Genomic DNA, 26,346 nt, shown 5'->3' on the forward strand with positions numbered 1-26,346 from the left:
ATAATCATTGCAACACAGACCTTGAAAAGAGTCAAATATACTTCAGAATCTCCTGCACTCTCACCCATCTGCTTATGATTGGCAGTTCTCTCCTAGAGAGAAAGGGGGAAAACTAGGTAGAAGACTGTCGATCATCAGCAAGTGGGCAGGAAGAGCAGGAATTTATGAATAACCATGACTCTTCTCAGGTGGCCGGGACTCTTTTCCAGGCCCAGTCTGCAATGATTCTGATGTTGGTTCTCGGCAACCATTTACTTTTAACTTTTAAATCACAGACTTTATGGGCAACATAAAGTTGATGACAGTTTCCCTTTAAGGACAATAAAATGGCATGAACAGACGTATACAGTTATTTGTTGGACAGAGTGCATGGCTCTGTCTCCCACTGAGAGATTTCAGAATTTTATAACCCATGTGCAATATGTATGATGTTCGGTAGGTAAATGTAAGATCTTCTTTTCACTAATACACACCTTGGTGAGTAATACAAATTTGGGATTGTTTTTTTGACTGGGCTATATTTAGTCTACAATTTGTATAACCATAATAATGTGTAATATACTGTATTATTAAGAATACCAAAATTAAATTAAATGTAGGGAATTGTGAGAGGATAACTGAAGAATATATACCTTTCTTATTATAAGATTATACCTCTCCATGAACAATTTCAACACTCATATACAAGGCCGTAACATTTGCTTTATTGATATTCTGATACTCTTTTTTCCCCAGTAGCTCAAACCCCTTATTACAAGTCCATTTTATTTCAAGGGGTGTGTGGAGAAATCCTGGGGTGATAAAATGGATTTTAATTTCTTGTAGGGTGTGGGGCAGTAGATTGAGTCCACGAATAAGTCAAACGCACGGCTTAGCTTTCAAAAAACCAAGACAACACCACACAAACCAGAATAGAAATAACCTTGATCTTTAGGAGGGCATAGAGGAATTGAGGGGCAATGAGGATAAGGGAGGGGAGAGCATAACCAAAGCCAGTCCTTATAGCCCTCTTTCAATTTTTTGAATTGAGTCTTTGTCTCAAAAAGTGGCTTTCTTAACACACTACCATCCTCTCCCCTCAATGGCTCCACGTTGTTAAAGGATTATAGTTGATTATTATTGACCATCTCTTCTAATTTCAGCATGTTTGTCCATGGAAGGAGATCTGCATACTACATTCCCTTTCTCAGTACTTCAATACTTTGACAGGAACCAAGTTTTTGGGTCTTTTATTTATTTTTTATTTTCAGGAGTTGCCAAACTAAAAGCTCAGTGAATCTTGGCTTGTTTTTCCTCAAAACAGGAAGAGGAAGAAATGAACATGAATGAGCAAGAGGTTAATTTCCTGTTTAAGGTTGAAATAAAAAGTTTGGTTGAGAGACTGGACACAGGATTGTTTCAACAGATGGTCAGATCATGGTCAAATAGTAAAAGACTGGTTAGTGTTCATCCACTGCCAGATGATTTTGAATAACAGCAGATTTGTCCATGAATGCTTCCTTGCTTACTGTAGATACAGTACAGTAGGTTGACTTATTTTGACATTCAAATGGCTGACCAAAGGTTAATGTCTGGATAACCCGTAATTGGGTTTTAACAGTTGGCAGTTGTTTAAGCATTTGAATAGTTGATTAAGGTGACAGTCAACTGTTGACCTGGGGCTTAGTCACTTTTGCTTAGTCAATGATTGGTCACAGCATGGGGTCAGTCTGGTATCTCCATTAAATGGCTGGTTAGATGTTGCCCAACCATACTCCCACATTTGGGAGAGTCCATATTATAGTTTCACACATAATACTCCTTGTCCTTATTTTTCTTACTCTTACCAGCTGTTTTAGTGGCAGGTGCTGTCTTTTCTTTAACCACAGCACCATTACTCTGTGCTGAGTTGCTGATGTAGTTCCGGGTTTGGTCCACCTGGTAGGACCCTTCATCCCTGTTCCTGTACTTGTACATTGCGTAGAGGAGAATGAGGATGCAAAGAGCAGCTGCTGCCACGATTCCCACAACCATTCCTGTTGTGCTGCTGGACTCCCTGATAACTTCCACTGCTCCTGGGGACCCTTTCTCCCCTGAGCCTGTAGGATTTGCTGTAGGGAAATTTTGGAAATTAGGGGATGAAGTTATAGATGGAAACCTCTGTTTGTTCAGCTTATCTAGCTGGAAGGACGTAGGAATATGGGGATAATGGTCTATATTGGGTTTGGCGGGCTCCCTGTTATTCATTTTGCCGGCAGGGATATTCCGGACAAGGTCTGGGGATGTGGTGGAGGTGAGAAGGTCATAAGGAGAGGAGGTTGAACCTCCTGTCCTTGTATTTGGCCGAGATCCTGGAGGTCTCCGTGCTGCACTATCTGGTCTAGATAGTAAGGTTCTATCAGTTACCAATGGAAAACTGGTATAGAAGTCCTCATCATCAGTAGGAGGGAAACTTGATTCAAATACCTCCCCTGAAGCATAACCAGAGACCTCTATCCCCTCCTCGCAATCACTATCCTCTTGCTCAGAAGGGCATGGTGGCCTCAAGTTGGAAGGAACACTCAAGGAATCTTTGGTGGTGTCCAGTGTGAGGACAGTTCGGTAGGTGGGGGGAGGAGGTACAAAAGGGGATCGGGTAGCAATGGGAGGGGTATCTAAGGAATCTTCCGTTATTATAGGTAATATTAACTCCCCTCCTGTAAACAAGACAAAAAAAGAGAAAACAGCAAGAACAGTGTGTGAGTAAAAACCTCAGAATATAAACATACAATCAACACAATGCTATCTTCTAACTCCCTTAAATATCTAAAAATTCTAGATGACCTTAGATAAACCCAGAAATGCTCTACTATACAAATATAACTATCTATCAAGTATGTTGTAATATCAACTACATAATTAATACACAACTTAACAGTAACTATTTAAAAGTATAATTTTGTAGCTACCCTGAATGTTTGTAATAATCTTTCTTAAAGTACCTAGATCATAATTTTCTTCTATCCCTGTGCCATGTTTTTTTTTACTTAACTTTGAACACTGTATATTATTAAAACCATAAATGCCTATTTCCCTATCCAGAGAAATATACAGGCTTACCATTAAAACAACCCCATATTTTATATTAATATCCAATTAATATTTGTATCTTTCTAATTATAATTTCTTCATAAACGTTATTTTCCTAAATTACTTAAAACTGAAATTTTCTGTTGCACAGAAGCCCTGCACTTCTCCATCCTCTTCTTATCTTTCTGCTATTGTAAGAAAAGTTCTTTTATTGTATAGTTTATTTTTTTTATATAACTATTTTTCATTACATAACTACCACTTTCTGTTGTAATAATTCCTTAATTTTTGCCACAAATATCTAGTTTAACACCCACTTTAAATTCTGAATTCAATACAAACTGTCCTTTCTAATATACCTCCCACTGATTATATTTAACAGTTCTTCCTGATTATCTAAAAAAAAATGCTACAGTATGTTTATTTCAGCTTCTCTGTGCTCATCAAATAAAATTGATTCAGAATATTTAGACAACTTACATCAAACAATTGGCCACATGTGATTTTAGCATGAAGACAAAAAAAATTACAAAAGAAACTGTGAAACCTCTGGGTAAAAAAAAACACTTTCTTGTTTAATTTACTTTACTGTTTCACGGTCACTTTATATGTTAAAAATCTCACTTATTTTACCCAAACATTATATATAAAATATGTTTAATAATATTAGTTTTGAATGTTTTAGGCCTAGCATAGCTTAATGAGTATAACTCTATAAGATATGCTGACCTTTAAAAGGCTTTAAAAAATTATGACCATGAACAATTAAATTATATAGAGATTATGTTACAAAAAATGAAAACAAAAAATAAAATCAAAACAAAAATAAAAGGAAATTATTGAATGGGGGTAAGGCAGACAGAAACACCCCAGTATATAAAGCTGGCCTTTAATGCAAAAACAACTTACTTTGTATATCAATAGTAAAACAGTTCATTAAACTTCAACAAGTTTTGAAAGTATTTCCCTAAGTAAGTGGCTGGCTATTTCTATAAATCTATATGTAACTTACCACACGCTATCCCCAAGCCAATACAGTATTTACACCAAAAGCCTCTCCCTTTGTATCTAAACTACCTATAGGATTTGTTTCCTCAAAGAATTGTCACTGTTTTGTCAGATATAGATGCAAAAATATAATTGTTTCTGAATAGTAGGTCTAATTTTTTATTTAAATATATTAGCTAAGAGGTGCAGGTGTTCAGGCCTTTGTGGTAACTGAATTTATTAAAAATACAAAATACCTTCATGGTTGGCCATGCCATCTTGTAATCACATAGAAAGTCTAACTGCCGGTACTTCCAAAATGAAAAAAATAATTAAATGTACGGTACAGTGGTCCCTCAGGATACAATGGCCTCAGGATACAATATTTTCAACATACAATAGTCTTTTCTGGGCCATGGTAAGTTGAAATTATACTCAACATACAATGTCTCAGACTCAGATCCAACCAATCTAGGCCATTTCTCTGGTAAAATAGCCGTATTAATTGCCAGTTAGCATCTATTCCTGACTGTTATATGTAAGGACTTGTTTTATTTGTCTTAATTATCTGCTTATTTTTCTTAAATCTTCATTTTCTCTTATCTTGGGTGACATTTTGGGGCTTTGGAACCGATTACTCAAGTTACAATGGTTTCAGCATACAGTGGCCATCCTGGAACCAATTAATATTGTAACTTGAGGGACCTCTGTATAACTACACAAAATATCTCATGTGTATTGTATTACAACTAACTGATCTCCAAGCCAACTACTCCCAGTGTTTAACAAATACACCTAAGACCGGGGTTCCACAGTGATTTATCGTGTGCAATGACCGCACATGCACCCTTTATGTGGTTGTGATAAGCATATAAAATTGAATGTCCTTCCCTTACTTACTATTATCTTAAAGTTATTCTGTACCTTTTTATTATTGATGATCTATCCTTTGGATAGATCGTCAGCATCTGATCGGTAGGGGTCCAACACCTAGGACACTCACTGATCAGCTGTTTGAGAAGACAGCAAGCTCACAGTACCAATGCAGCCTTCTTGTTGTTTCCCGCAGGCCAGTGACCTCATGACTATGTACATGGCCTAGGCGCGGCTCAGCCACACTTACTTCAATAGCCACGTACATAGGTCATGTACATAGTCATGACATCACTGGCCTGTGGAAAACAACAAGAAGGCTGTAGCGCTACTGCCAGCACTGCTACCTTCTCAAACAGCTGTTCAATGGGTGTCCTGGGTGTCAGACCCCTACCAATCAGATACTGATGACCTATCCAAAGTATATTTCATCAGTAATAAAAAGGTACAGAACCCCTTTAAGTAGAATATTGCATTAGTTGTTGTGCTGTGATCTCACATATTATCGTATTATCGCCACACATTGCGTGTGATATGGAGCATATAAAATATAATGCTCAAGATCTAAAACAAATCCAATAAGAGCTACAAATTTACTGTTAAATGTTACGTTGTGTTCATACAAGCGTCATTATTAAAGGGATATTATGGTTACAACAAGTTATTCCTTATCCACTTGATACGGGATAACTGTTAAATCGGTGGATGTATGACCTCTGGGACAGTGGATAGGGGATAACTTGTTCTTACTAAATGATTAGGTCCTATCAACATCCATAGCCTAGGGACTCATTAGGACAGGGATTTTACTGAAGTATGGTTAAAGGGGTTCTCCGGGAATTAAGAACATGAAAATACTTAAATATTACTTCATTATAAATATATTACCAAATACCTTTCATTAGTTATAATGGCTCATTTTGTCCGGGGAGCAGTCATTAGGAAAAATAAAATGGCTACCATTTTTCTAGTCCACACAAAACCTGTCCTAATTGCACAGGAGGACAAATTAAAGAGCTGCACCATCTTCTTCTCTTACTTTTCAGGAATTATGATCCGGAATACAGTTTAATATGATCTTCAGATGAATCTCTGTAGGAATGGCGTTCGTTAGGAGATTCAAAGTACAGAGAGGATAGTGGGGGTTTAGATAATGAGCAGCAGCACTTGTATGCAGTCTCCATTACCACAGCTCCACATTACCTGTCCGTTCTCTCTGTACTTCATGTCTCCTCATGAACTCCATTCCTAGAGAGATTCAGCAGAAGATCTTATCATCTGTATTCAGGATCATAATCCCTGACAAGTAGAGTAGAGAGGAGGATGAGGCAGTTCTTTAGTTCAGTGCTGTGAAGTAACTTGTCCTCCTGTGTGATTAGGACAGATTTTGTGTGTGCTAATAGGATGGAGGCCATTTTATTTCTCCTAATGATTGCTCCCTAGACAAATTTAACCATTGTAGCTACTGAAATGTATTTGGGAATATATTTATACTAAAGTAATATTTAAGCATTTAAATTTTCTTAATTACCGGAGAACCCCTTTAAACTTTAGTTGCAAATAAAGGGTATCTTACTCTGGCCTATTTTTGTGTGTTTTAAGGGGTTGTACAAGATGGAGAAAACATAGATTCCTTTTTCCAGAAACATTACCACATCTGTTCACAGATTGTGCCTAGTATTTAAACTCACCTCCACTAAAATGAGCAGAGATAAGCTGCACTATAATACACAATCAGTGTCAGGGAGCGAGCAATCTGGGACATGAAACTTCTGGTCTAGTGACCCATATCCCTAAAGGAGCACCTCTTTCAACTGTAAACCAGTCCTCAGGGCATGGCTACAGTTGAAATCTATGATACAGCAGGAAGCCATATGTCATTCTCTAAAGCCACAGATCACTTTTAAGCCTTTTAATGTTTGCGCACAGGCATCCATGAGCAAGCAATACATTATAAGTCATTGCATTATGCTGCTCTGGCCACCAACATTACTGGCTAGAAGAGGCCTCCAACGCTCAATCATCGTGTGATCGGGGAAAGGTGAGTATAACTTTTATTACTTTTTGGATAAAAAGGGGAACTATTTGTGATGGGGGAAACTATTTTCTTATTAGGGAGCACTATTACCTATTAGGGTGCACAAAAGTGTTAATTTTTTGTGTGGTGGGTTCAAGGTGGGATTTACTGCTATTCTGAAACAGAAAGGGAACTTAAATAATAATAATAATAATAATAATAATAAAAAACTTTTTCTACCCCAAAACTGCAATAACAATCAACCTTGTGCCCAAACAAAAAATATCTACCTTTATTATTTTCTAGGGGCAGATAGGGGTGATTATTACTTTGTAGGAGGCTTTTTTTAAGTGAGTGGGCAAAAAGCAGGTCATTATTACTGTGGTGTATTTTAAGAGACTGTGTAACATAGCTGGTACATTAAATGGGAAGAAGAAACAGCAACGGGCACAAAAGTGTATCAGCAGGAGATGGAGCTTGCGTAAGTTTGGAAAAGGAAGGTGTGGGGAAAAAATGTGGCTAGAAGAAGTTTTCATTGCGGTCTATGTCAAATGGAAAATATGGGAAAAAGTGACTGCAAACAGAGAAGACTTCAACTGTGAGTCGCTGGATTTTACTGTACTGTATTCACTTATTCGGTCTGCAGAGACCTTTTCTAAAACTGGTATTGATCACTATATTGTCACTGTATGGTGCTAACATTGGTATTTGTAATGTGATTTTTAGTCAGTAACAGTATATGGTATTATTAAAGGGGTTCTACAGTTTGTTTTAACTGATGATCCATCCTCTGAATAGATCATCAGCATCTGATCGGCGGGGGTCCGACACCCGGGACCCCCGCCGATCAGCTGTTTGAGAAGGCAGCAGCCATCCAGCAGCGCCGCTGCCTTCTCAGACAGCTGATCAGCGAGGGTCCCGGGTGTCGGACCCCCGCCAATCAGATGCTGATGATCTATTCAGAGGATGGATCATCAGTTAAAACAAACTGTAGAACCCCTTTAAGCTGATACTTGGTGGTAATGCTGTACTGGTCCTGGTGTGGTGGTATTATTTGAGACCTGTATTATTGATAATATTAGTGTTTGTGCAGAGTGTTGACTTGACTTTTCAGCAAAGTGTCCAGAGTCACACTTTATTTAAAACTGACCCTGATCAGTGGACAGGTTGCTGGCTGTAAAAGAGCAGTCATGTTTGTCTAATCCCTTAGAAAACCATTTAATTGGTGAAATATAAATGGAGAAGAGGAAACACTGCAATGACTGCTGCTATCTGTCTGTGTTGTGGTTTCTACATAACTATGCACCACTATGTAGTGCTCCAGTAATGTCTTGGGCACCGCTGCATAGGTTTTATGGATTATGCATATCTACTTGGCTTTTACAAAGATATTGCTATGTCCTGTTAATGTAGAGGTACCACATAGTGTTACTTTATTGATTCTTTTCGATGGGACATTTATAACCTACACAGCTAGAATTTAAAAAAACTGATTGTGATTTCTGTCTTGTACTACTTAATTTCTTAGTTGCTTTGAATGTGCATTTATTTATTCATTGGAAAGGAAGTCATTTAGAAATGGCCTTTAGGCCTCATGCACATGACTGTAGTTTTGATCCGCATCCAATCCGCATTTTTTGCTGATTGCACACGGGCACATTGATTTCTATAGGTCCGCAAAACTAGAGACAACACACACCATCTGTGGATTATAGAGCATGTCCTATTCTTGTTTTGTGGACAAGAATAGGCATTTCTACTAATGGGAGTTAGAAAATTGTGGAATGGACATGGCTGGTATCTGTATTTTGCGGATTTGCAGATTGTGGACCGCAAATTGGCTATGGTTGAGTGCATGAGGCCTTAAACAGATTTTAAAAATCAAAGCTTCTACTTATTTTGCTCTGTATGTAACTATGTTGTAGAAATGAACCATCTCATAAGGTCTTGTAGTACCAATAATCTGTCAGCAGATTTGTACTATGACACTGGCTGACCTGTCACATGTGCACTTGGCAGCTGAAGGCATCTGTGTTGGTCCCATGTTCATATGTGCCCACATTGCTGAGAAAAAATGATGTTTTAAGATATGTAAATTAGCCTCTAGGAGCAACGGGGGCGTCGCTGCTCCATCTAGAGGCTCTGCTCTCTCTGCAACTGCACCGCCCTCTCCACTTTAATTGGCAGTGAAAACATCATAACGCCTGGGTCTGTCAATCAAAGTGGAGAGGGCAAGGTTTTAGAAAGAGCCTCTAGGTGCAACAGCAATGCCCAAGTTGCTCCTAGAGGCTCATTAAAACATATTGCATTTTTTTTCTCAGCAATGTGGTCACATTTGAACATGGGGCCTACACAGATGCCTGCAGTCTGGGGTGCCTAGGACCCATCAGGAAATTTCATTCTGATGGCCCACTGTACAGCTACATGCAAATACTACCTGCTCACACGGCGGCTGGCAGCAGCAATACGTTCAAGAGGGTTGATTATAGGGATCTGTGCAGCAACTTTGAGAAGGTGGGTCCCTGGAGAAAGATGATATTTGCTGGCTGTCCTCTGTACGTAGACGTTATCTCAGCCACTGTATGCATCTATAATAATAAACTAGGGACTTTGTAAAATAATCTACAAAGCTTTGTATATGGACATAGGCTGGTTGAGATACTGTACGCAGCCTATCAATATGTAGGCCACTTGGCTCAGGAATCACTTGGGGATTCATCTGTTCCCCTGTGGGCCAGTCCGAGCCTGGATGCCTTCAGCTGCCAAGGGCACGTGCAACAGGTCAAATAGTTCCATAGGTGCAAATCTACTGACAGAATTAAAATATATGTATCTAACTATTATTTGGCAATAAAGCTTGCTGCTGCAATCATAGTGTGCTTTTAATGAGATAACTGTCATGTCATATTAGCTGTATGCTACAGTATATGTTTTGCTTATGAGTATGTTATGCTTCGATTGTCGTCTACTTCCCAACAAAATGCCGATTTGCATTACTAATAAATGTTTTTACATCTTTACCATGAACCGCACTGTGTTGGAAAGTTTATGATAACTGTAAAAGGATAAAAAAATATGGGCTCTTAGAAACCATGCTTTGACGTGTTTCTCAGTATTGTATTGTCTGAACTGTTCTGTACATTGCTATTCTCCATAGTCTAGCTATGCTAGAACTGTAAATAAAACAAAGTACTATCAGTATTCAATATGCATTTAGGATACATTTTACCTTATATCTTTGGCAAATATAACACTATATCTAAATACAGCAGCTACTGTATATCTTATATGTTGTATCCCTAACACACTGACTCCCTGAATTGCTGTTCAATCAGCTAGATTCCTTTTTGTGTCTCTAACTTCAAGAAAACCCTTCTGATACTAAAGCTGTTTTGTTAAATTGCCCTGTTTTTATATGTTGTAGGTTTCTAGGTAATTCTTTAAATTTCTGTCCTTTATTCGTTTACGACTTACCAGTGCTGGGCTCACATTCTTCCAAATCTTCATCATCACTGGGACACTCAGCCGAGGCTACAAGTAGGTCATCAGAATTCTGAAGAAAACAAATAGAAAACTGCTTTTTAGTTACTCTTTAATAAATCATTTTGTGGTAGCCTATCACGGAAAAGTAAAGCAAAGACCTGACTGACATTATTTGTCACATACAATATTAGACTTTTATCATTTGCTTCTTTGCTCAGATTCTATAAACAAGAATAAGTACTGTGCATGAATGTTAGTACATAAAGTTCGGCTAGGATCTTGCCATTCTGAAGTATTCTATTTAGTGGGAACATTCAAGAAGTGCTTCCAAGTGTGTGCCCTGGAGGTATGAAGGTCTAACAGGTCTCTTTTAGCTTTTTAAAAAAAAACTTTTTATGTAATAACTATTTTGGGGGCTAGAACCTGGGATTTTTTAATCCCTTGTCCTAGTCACCCTGATAGAGCTCTATTAGGGTGACTAGGACTTCATACTCTCCCTGCTGCCCTGTGCATAGTACACACAGCAGCAGAGAGATTACCATGGAGGGCTTCAGCAGCGTCCTGGCTGCCATGGTAACCGATCGGTGCCCCAGGATTACACTGCTGGGGCTCCGATCAGAAGCTGCCACTGCACCACCAATGAGAGGAGGTGAGGGGACTCTGTGGCCACTGCCACCAATGATTTTAATATTCGGGAGGAGGGGGGGGGGCGCACTGCGCCACCAATGATAATTAACGTTTAATACAAATACAACCGGCGGCAGAAACACATTGCCGGCACCCGACCTCTGACAGGGAGCTGCGATCAGCGGCCATAGATAGCAGCGCCCTGTCAGGGGTCGGATGCCGGCAATGTGCTTCTGCCGCCCCCTGCATTTGTAATGTATTAAATATTAGTTATCATTGGTGGCGCAGTGACCACAGCCCCTCCCCTCCTCCGCCCTTCTGTGCTCTCATTGGAGGCAGCGGCAGCACAGGGGGGAGGGAGAGACTGCTTCCCTCTCCCCGTGCTGCTGAGGGAACATGGCCGCGCTGAGAGCAGCGTGATGCAAGTTCTCTGATACTGGGCTGTGCAGTAGCACAGCCTAGTATCGAAGAAAGGCAAATCCCGGTACTATGACAAAAGTATCGATGGGGTATCGAAAATTCGATACCCGAAACAACCCTACTGTCAAGGGAGTGAGGTGCTGTGAAAATCACTGTTTAAAAGGCGGGCTACTGTGAAGGTCAAAGTTAAGGGGTTGGGCTGCTGTGGAGGTCCCTTTTTAAAGTGGCGGGGCACTCTGGGGGGGGTCAGTGTTAAGGGGTTGGGGACTTTGGCATTCACTGTTAAAGGGGCGAGGTGCTGTAGAGGTCACTGTTATGGGAGATACAGTCGATATCTTTTAACGACACACACAAACATTAAATGAAATAGATGAAATATACCCATGCAAAGCCGGGTCCTTCTGATAGTATCGCAATAAAACCAGGGATAAGAAATTGAGATGTTCCATTGTCAGCTGAATTCAATGGTTGATGGTTAACACATTAAGTAAAGAATGGCAAGAAAATGTTAATCGACTTTTTCAATGGCTTTCAATGGCTTTTGTCATGAGATAACACTTTGAAGAACACTTCAAAGTGTTATCTCATGACAAAAGCCATTGAAAGCCATTGAAAAAGTCAGAGTCAATTTTAGCTTGGCTACATCTGTACTGTATATGGTATTTAAGAACTTTCCTCTTGTTCAGAGGTACAATAGATAATTTATTTACACAGAATGTCTTAGGCTAGTTGCACACTAGCAGCGGCAATCTAACAGGCTGATCTGGCAGGGAACAGCCTGCCAGATCGCTCGGCATTCCTGCAAGGCCAGAAGTTTGTAAAGCTCCTTCTGGCCCCCTTCACTTTAATGGGGACAAGACGGAGATCCATTCGTATTCCCCAAAATATTCAGAGAATTGGCGGGAAGAAAACTACTGAAGGACAGGGAATAGGTGTCTTATCATGTGGGGTCCAAACTACTGGAGGGGCCAGTGCTTGAATAAAGCAGTGGTTGTACTGTCTACTGACGCTCCAGTCAAATCAATGAGACTGCTGGTGATAGCAGAGTGCTATACTTGGCTATCTGTGGCAGTTCCATAGCTATCAATGGAACAGCAACATACATGGGAGATCACTGCTCCATTCAAATCAAGGAACACAGATTCCTGTTCTTTTGATTAGCAGGGAACCCAGTGGTCGGACCCTGAGAATCAGACACATCCCCTATCCTGTGGGGAAAAAAAGCCTTTTTATTACTGTATTATATTACTATATGAGTAGTTATACATAGAGGAAGCAATGGGTCATTGTTGGATAAACATTTAACGAGAAAATAATACATTTGGCTTTAGTAGGTCAATATTATAAAAAATCTATGTTTTAAATAAACCTAAAAATAAATAGCACCTGTAGACAAACAGCATGTAGAAATATGGTATCTATATCTTAAAAAAGGAAACGTATACACTGTATGAAGGGCCACCTACATCTGAGCCCAGTAGTCACCTTTTACTGGTATCTGCAGTATTTTACTAATTTCACTAAATAGATTATCAGAACTATTCACTTTACATGATACATCTACTATTTTCTTTCCATATACAACATAATAGAAATGTCTTCTGAGTAGAGAATCTCTCTGTAGTCATATTTTGCAATCAAGCAAGTCTAACTGATGTCTGTGGATTTGCTTTCACAGATAATTATGCCTCTTGGGCTTAATAAGTACAAGTAAAACATATGTACACAAATGTGTTGCACTGAAGACCAATATCGTTTGAAATATCCAGTCAAATAATTGTCTAAAATAAGATATTAATGAAAGGAAACCATAAAGTACAGCATCTTGCATAAAGAAAAAAGAATCATTGCTGCGATGACTTCCTTAGAGACTCAGGCCTAGGTCATCTAGAAAACATCTTGCAGTCTTGCTATTTATTGATAATTGTATTCTTAATGACCAATATCTAACAAAGAAATCCTTCAAATATTTAATATAAACTCGTGGGGGCATTCAAGGAAACCATATTGCAAAGGATTATACTGAGAACATTTCAGTGACAAATATCAAATGCCAAAAGCCTTGCTATTGACAAGTCTAAGTTCACATCTGTATTGACTTTTCCCGTATTCTATTCCATCAGAGGAAGAGAAAAACAGAAAAAAATGAATAGCTGATACAAATACAAACACCCACCTTTTCTGTCCACCATTTATTGACTTGAATGTAAAAAAATGGAAAGCTCCTGTCCATTGTGTTTTTATGATTTTAGAATAAAAATTCCTGTGGATAGAACTTTGTCTCCAGTCAAAAATAACAGAAACATGGTGCAACAGAGTCAAACTGCACATAACTGATCCTAACACTACATCATTGAAATCAATGGTGATGAGAGGGTAATAATCTTATGCATATATGATAGAAAACTTGATACAATCAGCATTCTCTTATAAATACATTATATAATTTTTTTTTTAAATCTCTGCTAGATACAACACTGAATTTAGTTTTTGAAAATATGAAGTGCGCAATGCTCAAAAACCATAAAATCTAATTCAACATAATCCACGGCAAATAGTCACACGGCTTGCACCCCTATATTGATTTTGGTTGACTTCCTCTGGATCATACAGCCAAATCTGAGTCTGTGTTTGGTGATAAGCTACCGAACAGCTCCCCACTCTATATACAAATTAAATTACCCTCCCTTTCTCTATTTTAAAAATAAATAAAAAGAATAATCGAGAGGGAAAAAAGCAGTCTGGTTTGAGAGTTGCACTTATACAAGCAGACAAACAGTGCAAGTTTGTGAGCGTTCGCGTGTTTGATTTCAAGTGTGTGTTTATATTAATTGTGTGACTTTAAATTACGTTAGGAAGTATCTGTGAGAGCTAAATTATTTTTGTGCATTGCTGGGTGGTTGTGCCGGACTTTATTTTATTTTTCACTTCCTTCTCTACGGTGTTGCACAGGTGAGTAATTAGGGTGTGGCTATCTTATTAGGAAAAGTTAAATAGCCAGTCTTGAGGGTAGTTCAGTCCTTTGAATCCAGAGGGAAAAAAAACTGTCTGGTTTGAGAGCTGCACTTATATAAGCAGACAAACAACACAAGTTTGTGAGCATTCGCGTGTTTGATTTTAAGTGTGTGTTTGTATTAAGTGTGTGATTTTAGATTACGTGAGGGAGTATCTGTTTTATCTGATTATGTGACTTGAGATTCAGGGACTTTTGGAGGGGACTGCATTAAGTTAGATTCTTATCACTGCACTATATATTGTATTTTTTATCTTTTCCAGCGTAATCTCCATTTAGTATGTGTTCCATTTTTGACAATGCTTTCCAATGCACATCTTGTCTAATGTATGCAGCCCTGGAACAGCCGTTTGAGGGTGCGTATCTTTGTTCAAAATGTGAGTGAATTGCCCATCAGGAATCGCACATCATGTATCTAAACGGGCGAGTTGCAACACTAAGAAGCTCTGACAATTTGGAAAATAGTTTGCTGCTCACGGAGCAAGCACTCTATGAGGTAGATGTGGGGAAGGGTGGTAGCGAGGATGCTCAGGAAAGTGAGGTAGGTAGCTGGATAACAGTTAGAAATCGGGGTAGAGGTAAGATTGCCAGGGAGGCTAGCCCTGATCTGACACACCCCAACAAGTTTGCAAAGTTGGCAGATGAGGGGAATGTCAGTTCAGGGGAGCACTGCTGTAGCCGGACACTTCCTCTGCCAGTCAGGGGAATGTCAGATCCAGTAAGCAGGAGAGCAAGGCAGGCCAGACAGGTGGTGGTAGTGGGAGACTCAATTATTAGGGGTACAGATAGGGCGATCTGTCACAAAGACTGGGATCGTCGAACATTGTGTTGTCTTCCTGGCACTCGAGTTCTACACATCGCGGATCGGGTTGACAGATTACTGGGAGGGGCTGGAGAAGATCCAGCAGTCATGGTCCATATCAGAACCAATGACAAAGTTAGAGGTAGGTGGAGCATTCTGAAAAATGATTTTAGGGATTTAGGTCAAAAGCTTAGGGAAAGGACCTCAAAGGTAGTGTTTTCCGAAATACTACCTGTACCACGAGCCACACAAGAAAGGCAGCGGGAGATTAGGAAGGTTAACAAGTGGCTCAAGAACTGGTGTAGGAAGGAGGGATGTGGGTTCCTGAAGAACTGGGCCGACATCTCAGTCGGCTACAGGCTGTATCATAGGGATGGGCTGCACCACAATGGGAAAGGGGCAGCTGTGTTGGAGGTGAAGATGGCTAGAAGGTTGGAGGAGTGTTTAAACTAGGGAATGGGGGGAGGGTAATTACGCTACAGGATGGGATGATAGTGCAGATAGAGACTTGGGGCGAGGTAATGGGACTGGGGGAGGAATGGAAGGAGGGACTAGAACAGTTCAGAAGGAAAAGTGTAGGGTAAAAAATATACATAAACCTCTTAATTGTATGTATACTAATGCCAGAAGCCTGACTAAAACTAGCAAACTGGAATTAATGATGTGTGGAGAGGACTATGATATAGTGGGAATAACTGAGACATGGCTGGATGATAGCTATGACGGGGCAGTTAATGTACAGGGTTACAGTCTGTTTAGAAAGGATCACCAAAACCACAGAGGGGGAGGGGTCTGCCTTTATGTAAAGTCCTGTCTAAAGCCCACAGTCCAAGAAGATATAAGTGAGGGACATGAACATTTGGAGTCCCTGTGGGTAGAAATACATTGAAGCAAAAACAATAATAAAATATTAATAGGAGTTTATTATAAACCACCTAATATGCCAGGGTTCACAGAAAATCTACTACTAAACTAGATAGACGAGGTAGCAGATCATAAGGTCGTTATTATGGGGGACTTCAACTACTCAGATATAGACTGGGAAACTGAAACCTGTATATCTCAAAAAGGAAACAGGTTCTTGGCAATAACAAAAGACAAGTACCTTTCCCAACTGGTTCAGGACCCGACTAGAGGGACGGCCATACTGGACTTAGTATTAACCAATAAACCTGACAGAACAACATATGTGCAGGTTGGGGCACACCTGGGAAATATTGACCATAAAGTAATAACCTTTCAATTGTCATTCAAAAGAGTGTTTCTTCAGGGAGGAACAAAAATACCAAACTTAAAAAAGCAAAATGTAGCCAACTAAGAGAGGCCATAAGCCTAATTAACTGGGACAAAGTCCTCAAAAATTAAAATACAGCCACAAAATGGGATATTTTCAAAAGCATGCTAAAATCTAATTGTGAGAGGTACATACAGTGCTGCCCATAATTATTCATACCCCTGGCAAATTTTGACTTAAAGTTACGTTTATTCAACCAGCAAGTAATAAGGCACACAAAAGCTCGCTTGGCCTTTGAAAAAGCTCATCTGGACAGCGAAGAAGACTTCTGGTCTTCTGTGTTATGGTCAGATGAAACACAAATTGAATTGTTTGGTCACAATGATGTTTACTTCATTTGGCGTAAAAAAGGAGAAGCCTTCAACCCAAAGAACACTATCCCCATTGTCAAACATGGTGGTGGGAACCTAATGCTTTGGGGGTGTTTTTCAGCCAATGGACCAGCAAACCTAATCACAGTAAACAGCACCATGAAAAAAAAAAAGCGATACATGAGGATTCTCAATGACAACATCAGGCAGTCTGCAGAGAAACTTGGCCTTGGGCACCAGTGGACATTTCAGCATGACAATGACCCAAAACACACAGCAAAAGTGGTGAAGAAATGGTTAGCAGACAACAACATTAACGTTTTGGAGTGGCCCAGCCAGAGTCCAGACTTGAATCCAATTGAGAATCTGTGGAGGAGCTAAAGATCAGGGTGAAGGCAAGAAGACCCTCCAACCTGAAAGATTTGGAGCTCATTACTAAAGATTAATGGGCAAAAATACCTGTGGAGACATGCAAAAAGCTGGTCTGCAATTATAGGAAGTGTTTGATTGCTGTAATAGCCAATAAAGGCTTTTCTATTGATTATTGAGAAGGGTATGAATAATTTTGGACTGGACACTTTTTGCTCAAATGTAAATAAAAGCTGAGAAATGTTTTTTTTTCCACAATAATGCATCTTGTACATTGTCTTATTATCTTTTGGGAGACACCTATGTTATTTCCCGTCAAAAAATTACTTGCTGGTTTAATAAAAGTAACTTTAAGTCAAAATTTGCCAGGGGTATGAATAATTATGGGCAGCACTGTACCTTATGGGAATAAAAGGTTAAGCAACAAGAAAAAACCCAGTGTGGATAAATTGTAAGAGAGATACCACCGCATACTCAGGGTTATCATGCAAATAAAATTATTTTATTGTGACATATCCTCCAATGAATACATGGGTAATTATGGAAGAATGCCTATATTGTGACTCCTATTCTTGACGTTTCGGTCACTTCGGACCTTGGTTACATAAGTCACAAGAGAAGGGAGGAATGAGTAGGGAAAATGTTCTTCATGGAAATTCCTGGAGGGCCCCCGTGGAACAGCGTGAATGCACTGTGGGCCAGTGTGACAGTTGAGTACCTCAGGGGTGAATATTGGGCCCTATTCTCTTCAATATATTTATTAATTATCTTATAGAAGACTTGCACAGTAAAATAGCAATTTTTGCAGATGACATAGATGTCCGTGATGAGAACATAGTCCTACCACTTTACAAATCACTAGTCAGATCGCACATGGAGTACTGTGTACAGTTCTGGGCTCCTGTGAACAAGGCAGACATAGCAGAGCTGGAGAGGGTTCAGAGGAGGGAAACTAAATTAATAACTGGAAAGGGTGGGCTATAGTGTTAAGCACGAATATTCGAATCATGAATTTTAATCGCGAATATCGGCACTTCGAGAATTTGCAAATATTTAGACTATAGTGCTATATATTCGTATTCACGAATATTCTAATTGCAAATTTATGGTGAATATCGGCACTTAGCAACATTCCTAGCAACCAATAGAAAAGTTGCCTATAGGAGTAGTGTTGATCGCAAATTTTTGTATTGCGAATAGTCGTATCATGAATTTTCCAATTGCCGATTTTGCCATTTCAAGAAAATAATGACTGGAGATCGCGAATTCGCGAATATATGACGAATATTTACCCAAATATTCTCTAAATATTGGAAATTCTAATATTGCCCCTGCTGCTCATCACTGGTGGGCTACAGTACCCAGAAAGATTATTAAAATTAGGGTTATTCACTTTAGAAAAAAGACGACTGAGGGGATATCTATTAACTATGTATCTATATCAGGGGTCAGTACAGAGATCTCTCCCATCATTTATTTATCCCCAGGACTGTGACTGTGGCGAGGGGACATCCTCTGCGTCTCCAGGAAAGAAGGTTTGTACACAAACATAGAAGAGGATTCTTTACTGTAAGAGCAGTGAGACTATGGAACTCTCTGCCTGAGGAGGTGGTGATGGTGAGTTCACTAAAAGAATTCAAGAGGGGCCTGGATGTATTTCTGGAGCTTAATAATATTACAGGCTATAGCTACTAGAGAGGGGTCGTTGATCCAGGGAGTTCTGATTGCCTTACTGGAGTCGGGAAGGAATTTATTTCCCCTTAAGTGGGAAAAATTGGCTTCTACCTCACAGGTTTTTTTTTTGCCTTCGTCTGGATCAACTTACAGGATCACAGGCCAAACTGGATGGACAGATTTCTTTTTTTGGCCATATAAATTATGTTACTAATAATAAAGATCATTGGTTTCGCTTCATTCCAAAACACCGGTGCTATTCAAATATAGATTCAAATTTTTCTTGAGCTGCACCCACTCTCTGGAATACTCTGCCCCAGAATACTAGGTCAATCCACAACTTTTCCACCTTCAAACGTGCCTTAAAAACACATCTTTTCAGGCAGGCATATCAAGCTACCTAAAATGATTTTTCCAAGACTAAACCTCTCCCCCACCAACTCCTCTGGCCTGAACTCGATCCTCTAGTAGTCCCACACCCAAAGCAGATCGTCCGGCACCACTCCTGTCAGTTCAATAATGGCTCAAATCCTACTTATCACAATCAACTACCCTATGTGTCAGCCCCAATTCCTCATAGATTGTAAGCTATTGCGAGCAGGGCCCTGACTCCTAGTGTTTCAGTTGCATATGAGCCAGTTAGTTTTGTTTTGTATATGAACCCTATGAACTTGTAAAGCGCTGCAGAATATGGTGGCGCTATATAAATACATATTATTATTATTATTATTATTGAATATAAAAATATTTATCTCATACAGTGAACAACAGAAAAAACATAAAAATAGCTGATTCAACAGGAAGTGTCTGACAGAAAATGACAGTAGACAGTCTTAAGCAAGCACCTCTTCTAGTGTAACCACAACAGTTTATGAAAAGAAATAAATAATTGTGTAGAATACTAGGGACTTTGATCAGGAAAAGCAGTTTGAAGGAATAATTGGCTGAAGAGATGGAGCACAGTGCTTAATAATACAGCTACTGCAGAACCTCATTCTTGCTGTTTTGTTACAAAACCAGCCAGCTGCAAGACAGGTGTTTTTTTTTCTTCAAAACCTCAAGTTTCTGCATATTATTATTGCCAGCACAGCACCTCAACAGCATTCTGCTGCTGATCAATTGCACATGTTTTAGTGCATTGCATCTGTCCGGTGTTATTAAATGTGTTGCATTTTAAATGCAAATAACAGAGTTGTCAAATCTTATATCAGCCTTTCCTGCATTGTTATATTGGTGTTGTGGAGGAAGGGAAGGAACAATCTCATTACAAGTTTGCAACATGTGTTTTATAGTAGATAAACATCTTTTCTGAAAATGCATTTTTGGACCCAAATTGCACAGTAGTCAAATATTACACTGACCTTTCCTGCATCATTAGAGTGTTTATTTATTTATTTTTTGGGGGGGGCGGGGTGGAGAATAATCACATAAGTTTGCATCGTGTGTTTGACAGAAGAGAAAAGTATTTTTTGAGACAGCATTTTTAAACACAGATAGCACAGTAGGCGGAAATCTTACCAGCACCAATACTGCATTGTTCCCAAATTAAATTGTCAATAGCACTATTCACTGGATTTGTACTGAGCAAACTGTTGTAATTCCTACACTGTTCATCTGATTTGGATGTAAATACCCTTAAATTAAAACAAAATACAGCAGCTCACCCCCTCACCGTATAGATAAGGTGCTCACCCTCTGGTCCCACCCTCAGGACAACAAAGAACAAATGACCCGACTGGTCTGAGATTCACGGCCATTGAGAGGGTCAAAAAGTCATGGAGAGGGGGGAACCATATCGCACACATGCCAAGACAGGAATCCCGCAGGATTTTCGAATATGATACAATTATCCCCAGGGGCCTAAATGCCGAAATGGAGGTCTTTGGGTTCCTGTGAGGAGGGGGGGGGGGGTTGTCCGGTAGGGATGGGACATCGCAGTCTGGCCGTCTATCGACACTGTGATCTCCCCTCCCTGTCGGACGGCTCCTCCAGGCTACATGTTTCACTATCTCCGTTATAAGATCTTGATGAATATTATAGCACCCCTGGATAAACAATACATGAAGGGTTGTTGGGAGCTTAATTTACTTCTACATACGACTGATTAGATACAGATAGGCCAATTTACACTTGTGCGTTTTTGCTGCAGTTTTTCGTCAGACCTTGCAGTTTTCTCCAAGACCTGTTTTTATCCTGTTTACATGTAATTCACATTTAGTAAGTGAATAAGGGGATTATTTATTATCTTAATTCATTGTAAATATATATGCATGAGAACTCAAAATGTATTAGATTGGATAAGGAATGGGAGCCCAATCCACTCCACAAATTAGTAGATGCACAAGGAAGTGTAGGATTATGGGTAGGGGTATCCCACTTATAAGGAGTGAGGATCCGCTCACTCAGTTGGCCACTGAGGAAGGGGCGTAAGACCCTGAAACGCGTTTGGCACTACAGAGTGAGCGTGGAATCATCTAAAGAAAAAAGGAAGTAAGCGACAGCCTGGAACTAAAGGAAAAAGCAAAAGGATCGGCTTGAATCCTAAGCTGAGGGAGCAGTCGCCTAGTAGTGACATCAGCAAAGCATCCATCCGGTCCCCTAGACAACCAGGTCATGTGGGACGCCACGCACAGGCCTAGCACACCACGTGGGACGCCGCTGGTGTACGGCCACCTGGGAACAACGCTGCGGTGAGGCAGTGAAGAGGGGCAAGATTGAGCTCGTAAATGAGCATTGAAACACGCATGAAGAGACTGTGAGTAACGGCACTGCTTGTCTCATTGTGAGCAATATTGATTCTAACTGATACCTGTCAGTGAGCCTGCAGGATTTGAGTTGCCGGACACCGAAACTTTATGCCACAACATCACTTTGTTGTAACACAATTGTTGCTCATCCCTGCCACGGCTGTATTGCTAATGGTATAGAAATAGGATCTACGCCTAACGGTAACAGAACTCTGATTCGGATATATTGACATTGCCGCTACGCTGCCACTTGTTTCAATAGGATTTAGGATATTAGAGTCGCCTGGTATAGCGGCTCCACTGAGTGTTTGTGGACTTAGGAATCTCCATATTAGTGCAATATACTGTGTAGGAGTGGGGATTCTAAACACCATTCACATATTTGTGTGTATTATGTATGTGTTATATAATTTTTAGGGGTATGTTTTTAGAATATTAAAGTATATTATTACTACCATACATTGGTGTTTCCCTTCTGAGTGTGCCCCTTCATATCTGCTTAACCCTCAAATTAAAAAGGGCAAAGGATTATAAAGGGCAAGGATATTTGATTGCATCTTTGTCTTCAAGTTACAGAAACACACTTGCAATTTTGCTATAACTGTTCCATAATTTGTGTAACTGTGTACCAAAGACGTGACTTTTCAGTAAGAAAAATCATGAGTTTACATTAGACCTCATAATAAAAAGCTATCCAGAAGCAGAAGTGGTAGACCACAGTTCTCCCTGACTTCTGAAAAGCATCACATTATCACTGAGGAGAAACAGGATAAGATTATGGATTGGATAGCTCATTCCTCCTCACAGCAGGATGAAGTGGAGGTCACTTCTAAGTGTACTTTCACACTAGCGTTAGAAGAATCCGGCAGGCAGTTCCATTGCCAGAACTGCCTGTTGGATCTGGAAATCCGTATGCAAACGGATATCATTTGTTTCCGGAAAAACTGATCTGATATTTATCTTTTTCACAAAATGTAAAAGTCTGCGCATGCGCAGACCGGGAAACTGGATCAGTTTTTCCAGAACACTTGGTACTGGATCCGGCATTAATACATTTCAATGGAAATTAATGCCGGATCCAGCAATCAGGCAAGTGTTCCGGAATTTTGGCCAGAGAAAATACCTTAGCATGCTGTGGTATTTTCTCTGGCCAAATACCGTAAAAGGGACTGAACTGAAGACATCCTGATGCATACTGAATGGATTGCTTTCCATTCAGAATGCATTAGGATAAAACTGAAGCGTTTTTTTCCCGGTATTGAGCCCCTATGACGGAACTCAATACTGGAAAACTTTAACGCTAGTGTGAAAGTACCCTAAGTCTGACATCGTGCCTTGGATCCAGGGGTCACAGCATTCCTCCTGCTCCTCCTCCTTGTGGTCCCAGATAAACCTTTCACTTGCATCCTCTCTGTCTTCACAGCTCTGTCCTAGTGAAGCAGTGGTGTGCCTAGGGTGTTTGGCATCCGGAGCGGGTCCTTTCTCTGGCACTCCCCCAATACTTGACCACATACCTCTTACATCCAGGGACATCTCCTGTCATGTAGACCTTCCCTTTCCTCTTCTCCGCCATTAGACCGCTATGACAAATTCTTTAAGCCAATGCCCCAGGTACTATACTGCTGAAAAAATAGTGACCCCCAGTAGACATAATTGGGGTCATTATTCAAACTGGTGTAAAGTAGAACTGGATTTCCAAAAGAGCTGTCAAATATGAAAGGTGGAATCTGATTGGCTGCTATGGGCAACTAAGCCAGTTCTACTTTACACCAGTTTGATAAATTACTCCAAATGTCCCTATAGTGTCTACAGCAGTTATAATGTCCCCTAGAGTGCCCCACTAATAATAACACCCTATATTGTGCTCCAGGTAATAATCCCTGTATAGTGTCCCCAGAAATAAGAGAATTGCCCCTACAGTGCCTCCCCAATAGTAATGCCCCCCACACTGCCCCATATAGTAATTTCCCCCACACTGCCCCTATAGTAATCTCCCATATAGTAATTTCCATCACACTACCCCCATACAGTAATTTCCCCAAACACAGCCCCCTTACAGTTTTTTCCACCACACTGCCCCATATACTGTAGTAATTTGCCCCACACAGTAATTTCCCCCATACTGCCCCCACACAGTAATTTCACCCACACTGCCCCATATAGTATTTTGCCCCACACAGTAATTTCGCCCACACTGCCCCCACACAATAGTTTCCCACACACTGCCCCATATAGTAATTTCCCCCCACAGTAATTTCCCCCACACTGCCCCCCACAGTAATTTCCCCCACACTGCCCACACGCCGTAATTTCCCCCACACAGTAATTTCCCCCCTACTGCCCCATACAGTAGTTTCCCCCACACTGCCCCCATACAGTAATTTCCCCCACACTGCAGTTTCCCCCACAGTAATTTCCCCCACACAGCAGTTTCCCCCACACAGTAATATAGTAATTTCCCCACACAGTAATTTCCCCCACACTGCCCCCATACAGTAGTTTCCCCCACACTGCCTCCACACGATAGTTTCCCATACACTGCCCCCACACAGTAATTCCCCCCCACACTGCCCCCATTCAGTAATTTCCCCCACACTGCTCCCATACAGTAATTGCCCCCACACAGCCCCCATACAGTAGTTTCCCCCACACTGTAGTTTCCCCCACACTGCCCCCCACAGTAATTTCCCCCACACTGCTCCCACACAGTAATTTCCCCCACACTGCTCCTTGTGGCCATGAGAAAAATATTCCTATTAAGCAATTAGCTTTTTTGAAAACTGAACTCTCACCTGGCCAAGTTCAGTTACATAGAAACATAGAAACATAGAATGTGTCGGCAGATAGGAACCATTTGGCCCATCTAGTCTGCCCAATATACTGAATACTATGGATAGTCCCTGGCCCTATCTTATATGAAGGATGGCCTTATGCCTATCCCATGCATGCTTAAACTCCTCCACTGTATTTGCAGCTACCACTTCTGCAGGAAGGCTATTCCATGCATCCACTACTCTCTCAGTAAAGTAATACTTCCTGATATTACTTTTAAACCTTTGCCCCTCTAATTTAAAACTATGTCCTCTTGTAGCAGTTTTTCTTCTTTTAAATATTCTCTCCTCTTTTACCTTGTTGATTCCCTTTATGTATTTAAAAGTTTCTATCATATCCCCTCTGTCTCATCTTTCTTCCAAGCTATACATGTTAAGGTCCTTTAGGCCCCTTTCACACGAGCGAGTATTCCGCGCGGATGCGATGCGGGAGGTGAACGCATTGCACCCGCACTGAATACCGACCCATTCATTTCTATGGGGCTGTTCACATGAGCGGTGATTTTCAGGCATCACTTATGCGTTGCGTGAAAATCGCAGCATGTTCTATATTCTGCGTTTTTCACGCAACGCAGGCCCCATAGAAGTGAATGGGGTTGCGTGAAAATCGCAAGCATCCGCAAGCAAGTGCGGATGCGGTGCGATTTTCACGCACGGTTGCTAGGAGACGATCGGGATGGAGACCCGATCATTATTATTTTCCCTTATAACATGGTTATAAGGGAAAATAATAGCATTCTGAATACAGAATGCTAAGTAAAACAGGGCTGGAGGGGTTAAAAAGATAAAAATAAAAATTTAACTCACCTTAATCCACTTGCTTGCGATGCCCGGCATCTCCGTCTGACTCTTTTACTGTATAGGACCTGTGGAGAGCATTAACTATAGTTTAAGGACCTGGCATGACGTCACTCCGGTCATCACATGGTACGTCACATGATCTTTTACCATGGTGATTCACCATGGTAAAAGATCATGTGACGTACCCTGTGATGACCAGAGTGACGTCATCCCAGGTCCTTAAACTATAGTTAATGCTCTCCACAGGTCCTATACAGTAAAAAAGAGTCAGACGGAGATGCCGGGCATCGCGAGCAAGTGGATTAAGGTGAGTTAAAAAATTTTTTATTTTTTTTTAACCCCTCCAGCCCTGTTTTACTTAGCATTCTGTATTCAGAATGCTATTATTTTCCCTTATAACCATGTTATAAGGGAAAATAATACTATCTACAGAACACCGATCCCAAGCCCGAACTTCTGTGAAGAAGTTCGGGTTTGGGTACCAAACACGCGCGATTTTTCTCACGCGAGTGCAAAACGCATTACAATGTTTTGCACTCGCGCGGAAAAATCGCGGGTGTTCCCGCAACGCACCCGCACATTTTTCCGCAACGCCCGTGTGAAAGAGGCCTTAAAGGGACACTGACAGGCGAAATCAGCATATATAGTTAGATATATCACATTACAGGTCTTATACAGTCTTTTAGAAGCATATAACTATCCCCCCTGTCCACCTTATAAAGAGCGAAATATAAAGTTTTATAACCTGCTTCTCCGTTCAGCAATCTGCCCAAGGGGCGGCGTTTCATGTGAAAATGCGCCCAGCCAGCCTTCCCAACTGCCGTTCTTAAGCCCCGCCCAGCTCATCATTATTCACTTCGCTGGGCGGCGGCTAGAACTCTCCCCAGTCCCGATCCTGCGCCTGCGCAATTCAATCCTCCGGGCATCGTTCATGCCCAATCTTCTGCGCCTGCGCCTGCGCCCCGCCATGCCGTCGGACGCACTATAATTAACCCCTTATATGATATGAGTGAGCAGCGCTCTGAAGCGCTGCTCTGAACAGTGCATGG

General features: G+C 40.7%; 1 protein-coding gene across 2 annotated transcripts in view; it reads right to left on the bottom strand.

Moving 5' to 3' along the window:
• Positions 1 to 1,026: 1,026 nt before the first annotated feature.
• Positions 1,027 to 26,346, bottom strand: part of NRXN2 (neurexin 2) — a 586,635-nt gene continuing 561,315 nt past the window's right edge. The window contains exons 15-16 of one of the 2 annotated variants that reach the window (XM_040409373.1): positions 10,400 to 10,478; positions 1,027 to 2,090 (exon numbers count right to left, since the gene is read on the bottom strand). In XM_040409373.1, coding sequence (XP_040265307.1) covers positions 1,786 to 2,090; positions 10,400 to 10,478 — 384 coding nt within the window. In that variant the 3' untranslated portion in view covers positions 1,027 to 1,785. Of the gene's footprint in view, positions 2,676 to 10,399; positions 10,479 to 26,346 lie in introns of both variants that reach the window. The other variant, XM_040409374.1, reaches the window with a different exon arrangement.

The sequence above is a fragment of the Bufo bufo genome, chromosome 10 (genome assembly GCF_905171765.1).
Source record: "Bufo bufo chromosome 10, aBufBuf1.1, whole genome shotgun sequence".
Classification (NCBI taxonomy): domain Eukaryota; kingdom Metazoa; phylum Chordata; class Amphibia; order Anura; family Bufonidae; genus Bufo; species Bufo bufo.